The sequence below is a fragment of the Vicia villosa genome, unplaced genomic scaffold (assembly GCF_029867415.1).
Source record: "Vicia villosa cultivar HV-30 ecotype Madison, WI unplaced genomic scaffold, Vvil1.0 ctg.001682F_1_1, whole genome shotgun sequence".
In the NCBI taxonomy this organism is placed as follows: Eukaryota; Viridiplantae; Streptophyta; class Magnoliopsida; order Fabales; family Fabaceae; genus Vicia; species Vicia villosa.
Genome location: NW_026705697.1, coordinates 344,119 through 348,676, shown reverse-complemented (window position 1 = coordinate 348,676; position 4,558 = coordinate 344,119). Strand labels below are relative to the sequence as shown.

Sequence of the window (4,558 nt, the reverse complement as noted above, 5' to 3'; positions counted from 1 at the left end):
ATTTGGTTCTGTTGGTGACTAGTTGGTTCTGGTTGTTGACCATTTGGTTCCGTTGATGATTATGGTTCTTCTGGTTCTCTGATCTATGCCGGACCTTTGATCCTATGATATCTTCTTGCTCAGAACTATTGCCTTGGTCCCTCTATGTCGTGGGGACCCAATCTGCATCATTTTCATCATAGCATGTTTACATTTCAAAAAAAAAAAAGAAAAGAAAGAAAAGAAAGAAAAGAAAGAAAAGAAAAACGTTAATTCTCATTTGCATGTCATTTTTCAGGGTATCCAGAAAATATCAATCTCTGTCAAGAATGGATAACAACGTGACCGTCAATCAAGGGGCTACAAGGCGCACACACACTTATACTTTCCATCGCGAGGGTATGGTTCAATTGGGACAATTGGGTGAATTGGTCACTGGTCATAATGAAACAGTGTTCAGTGACAACTATGGCAACATATTATCTCTTCTGTACTCGCGTGTCGACGAATGGGCCTTATCTACTCTTCTTCAGTTCTACGACCCAGATATCCGTTGTTTCACATTTTCAGATTATCAGCTAGCTCCCACTCTCGAAGAGTACTCTTGCCTCCTCAACATCAAGATTCGACACAGAGTGCCTTTTGTTTGTGTCCCAGAGAAACCTAGGTTGGATTACATTGCCAACGCTCTTTATTTGAGCTTGGGAGATGTTCATGATAACTGGAAGAAGAAGGGTGATACACATGGCTTCTACATGAGTTTCCTGGTTGAAAAAGCTCAAGAATTTGCCGACAAAGGAATATGGGAGGCTTTCAATGCTATTTTGGCCGCTCTAATCTATGGAATTGTGATGTTTCCCAACATTCACAAGTTCGTTGACTTGGCTGCTATATGTCTTTTTATGGACAAGAATCCAATACCCACCCTATTGGCTGACACGTATTATTCTATTCACTCTCGGCATGGTAAAAGGGGGGCTATTCGAGGTTGCTTGCCGCTGTTATATAAATGGTTCAAATCTCACTTGCCTGCTAGTGGTCCGTTTGTTACCTCTACTCAGAAATGGTCTCAGAGAATCATGGGACTTACTGCAAACGACATCGTATGGTATCAATTCCGAACAGGCATATCTGAAGTCATTATCAGGTGCGGAAACTTTGGTAACGTCCCGCTCATTGGGACAAGAGGATGTATTAACTACAACCCAGTTCTAGCTCTTCGTCAGTTGGGCTATACCATGAAGAGTGGGCCTTCGGATAGGGAGATTTACCAATCCGTATACTTTGAGAAGGGAGCCGACCCTATAGCGCTTGAGGAAATCAGGAAGGCCTGGAATAACATTCATATAGGTGAGAGATCCACTCTGGGAGCCAAGAATGCCATTGCTATGGAGCCCTATACCGATTGGGTTAAGAAGAGAGTCAAGACACTTTTGTTACCATTCCCGGAAGTTCCTCTCTTGTATGCACAACCTCCGAAGATATCAGAGACTATGGTATCAAGAGAACGTTTTGACCAGGTCCGCGTCGCCAATTTGAGACTGAAAGAGAAAGATAGGGATATGGATTTGAAGCGCTATTTCCTTAAACAGACAAAGAATGAACTGGCCCGTGAACTTAAAACTCTCAAAGGAGAGTCTTCTCAAGCCAGGAAGAGAGTTAGAACTGAAAAGGACGGGAAAGTTGTTGTTGCTTCTACTGAAGACCCTCAAAAGGTTATAGAAAAGGCTATAAAGGAAGAAAAAGAGAAGCTCAGACGAGAGTATCAAGAAGACCTGAAAGCCCACAAGCTCCGACTGGAGAAAGAAACCAAGTATGAGTTGAGGACCATGAAGAAGAAACTGGAAGAAGAGACCACTCAGAGAATAGCACTTGAGACCCAACTGAAAGGAAGTCACCTCCGCACCGCCCGACTAGCTGAAGAGAATGTCAAGCTCAGAGACCAAATGATGAGTGAAGCAAATGCACTTGAGAAGACCTATATCCCAGAATGCAAAGGGTGTGACGAACTTAGGGATTGCTGCAAGAATCTAGACACACAGTTATTCCAAAAGGATGAAGTGATCCAAAGCCTTGTCAAAGGAAGAGATCGGGAGGCTACTAAGAAGCTATTTGACGAAACAAAGAAGTGGAGTGATGCCCATTTCAGACAAGGAGGGCCTTTGTTCTACATTGAGATGAATTGATAATTGAATTTTGTTTGTAGATCACCACCAGATTTGTTGGATGGGGTCTCTATTGCTCTTTGTATTTGAACATTGTTATTTGTGTTTGAACCCACTCGCCTTAGGGGGCTATTATGAATGAAATGAATTGCTTTCAGTTTTCACTTAATATCTCTCTCGTCACGTTGTTATTTGTTCTTGACTATCAATCTTACTTTGGATACCCTGGAAATGACACAACACATCATATGCACACATGCACTCATACATTCACATTATCACATTGCATTTTTCAGGATATGGCACAAGAAACTAATTGGGGTCCTTTTCAGCAACAGATTTCTTTCCCGACGACGAAGCTGACTTTCTTACATCCTTACCGCACCAGGAGCAACGAGAGAATCATGGAACAATTTGAACAGAATCAAGCTGCCCTCCGTAGGGATATGGATGTTATGGGGGAAAGAATGGCCCAACTTATGGAGACTCTCCATGCCGTTGTTCAAGGACAGGATGAACTCAGAAAGAGTGTCGCTAGTTTGGTCAAAGATACTCCTACCAATTCTGCTGACGGAGGGGTGAAAACTAAAGAAACCCCTGTTAATGAGACACTGAAAGTAGTGGACGACCACCATGAGGTTATTGATCTTGAACATGATCTTACTGCTGAGTTGACTGAGACTGCTAAGATGTACCAAGCTCTCGAAGAACGCCTTAAGGCTGTTGAGGTTGCTAAAACTTCGAGTTTCGACACTGCTGCTATGTGCCTGGTACCTGGGATTGTTATTCCCCCGAAGTTCAAAGTGCCAGATTTTGACAAATACAAGGGAGTCACCTGTCCAGAGACTCACATTCGTTCCTACTGCCGTAAGATGGCTGCTCATGGTGAGAACGAGCCTCTGCTGATGCATTTTTTTCAGGATAGTCTCACTGGAGCCCCGTTGGAATGGTACATGAAGCTTGAGAGGTCTAATGTCAGTACTTGGGGACAACTTGTCGACGCCTTCTTGAAACAATACCACTACAATACTGCTATGGCTCCCAGCCGTGCCCAGCTGCAAAATATGTCACAGAAATCTGAGGAGTCTTTTAAAGAATACGCCCAGAGGTGGCGTGAACTTGCGTCCCGTGTCCAACCTCCTCTTTTGGACCGCGAGTTGATTGATCTGTTTATGGGGACTCTGAAAGGGCCGTATCTTCAGCACATGGTTAGTAATACTTCTCCTTCCTTTTCGGATGTGGTCATCATTGGTGAGAGGGTTGAGAACTGTGTCAAAGCTGGTACCATTCAAGGTGTTACTAATCCTAGCAACTCAAGTGGTAATGGTAAGAAGCCATATTCTGGGTTTGTGAAGAAGAAGGAAGGTGAGACTAGTACCGCTTCTGTTGACCAAAGCCGAACTCCTGCATATTCTGCTGTTCCGCCTCCTTATTATCCGATGCCTTATGCTGTTCCTGGTCCATATGTCCCTCAGGCATATGCTGCTGCTCTTCCACAACCATGGATGGCACCCCAACAGCCTTTCGTACCACAACAACAAGCTGCTGTTTCTCAGAATCGCCAACAGAATCCTAGGCCTCAAGGTCAAAGAGGTCCACAGAGGCAAAGATACCCTGACAGGCGTATAGATCCGGTTCCAATGCCGTATGCTCAGCTTCTTCCCCAATTACTTGCTGGTCAATTAGTGCAACTCCGCGAGATGGGTCCTCCACCCGACCCTCTTCCTCCTGGGTATGATGCGAATGCTCATTGTGAATTTCATTTTGGGGCTCCCGGCCACACAATTGAGAAATGCAGGGCATTCAAGTGGAAAGTCCAGGATCTTCTCGATGGCAAGCTCATCTCGTTCACTCCTACTGGTCCTAATGTGCAGAATAATCCTATGCCTCCCCATGCCGGTGCGACCAATGCTATTGAGTTATGTGATGATCAGATCCTAGTGAGTGATGTTAATGAGGTAAGGATGCCGCTAGCAGTTGTCAGAGAATATCTTATGCAACAAAAGGTTTTGTGTGAACTACATGATTATTGTTTGCAATGTTCTTCTAACCCTGAGGAATGCACTAGGTTGAAAGAAGAAATTCAGAAACTAATGGATGAAGGTGTTCTTAGAGTGGAAAGGGTCGTTCCTGTCGAAGATGTGGCTACTCTAGAGATACCTTACCATCCTGCTGAGGTGTCAAAGAATCAGAGTACTCCTTTGGTCATTCGCGCTCCGAGTACTCCCTTGGTCATTCAGGCTCCGAGGACTCCTTTGGTTATTCAGGTCCCAAATGTTCCTTCGGCTTCTTCAACCTCGTCTATTATTCCCTCTCCTGTGAATGATTCTAAGGCTGTTCCTTGGAGTTATAATGCCGTGTATATTCGAGGGAAGAAATATGATTGTCCTCCAGTGGGTAATTCGAGCATCACT

At 44.3% G+C, this 4,558-nt stretch overlaps 1 protein-coding gene across 1 annotated transcript; it reads left to right on the top strand.

Annotated features, from left to right (window-relative positions):
- Positions 1-308: 308 nt before the first annotated feature.
- On the top strand, positions 309-2,234 carry LOC131636271 (uncharacterized). Its single transcript, XM_058906902.1, has 2 exons — positions 309-1,792; positions 2,186-2,234. Exons 1-2 carry the CDS (start codon positions 309-311, stop codon positions 2,232-2,234), a joined length of 1,533 nt encoding a protein of 510 aa, XP_058762885.1.
- The last annotated feature ends 2,324 nt before the right edge of the window (positions 2,235-4,558 follow it).

Excerpts from the sequence above, each read along its gene's own strand:
- LOC131636271 (XM_058906902.1), top strand. The coding sequence starts at position 309 with ATGGATAACAACGTGACCGTCAATCAAGGGGCTACAAGGCGCACACAC. Across the intron at positions 1,793-2,185 it reads CGACTGGAGAAAGAAACCAA|ATCACCACCAGATTTGTTGG; the intron begins GTATGAGTTGAG and ends TTTTGTTTGTAG.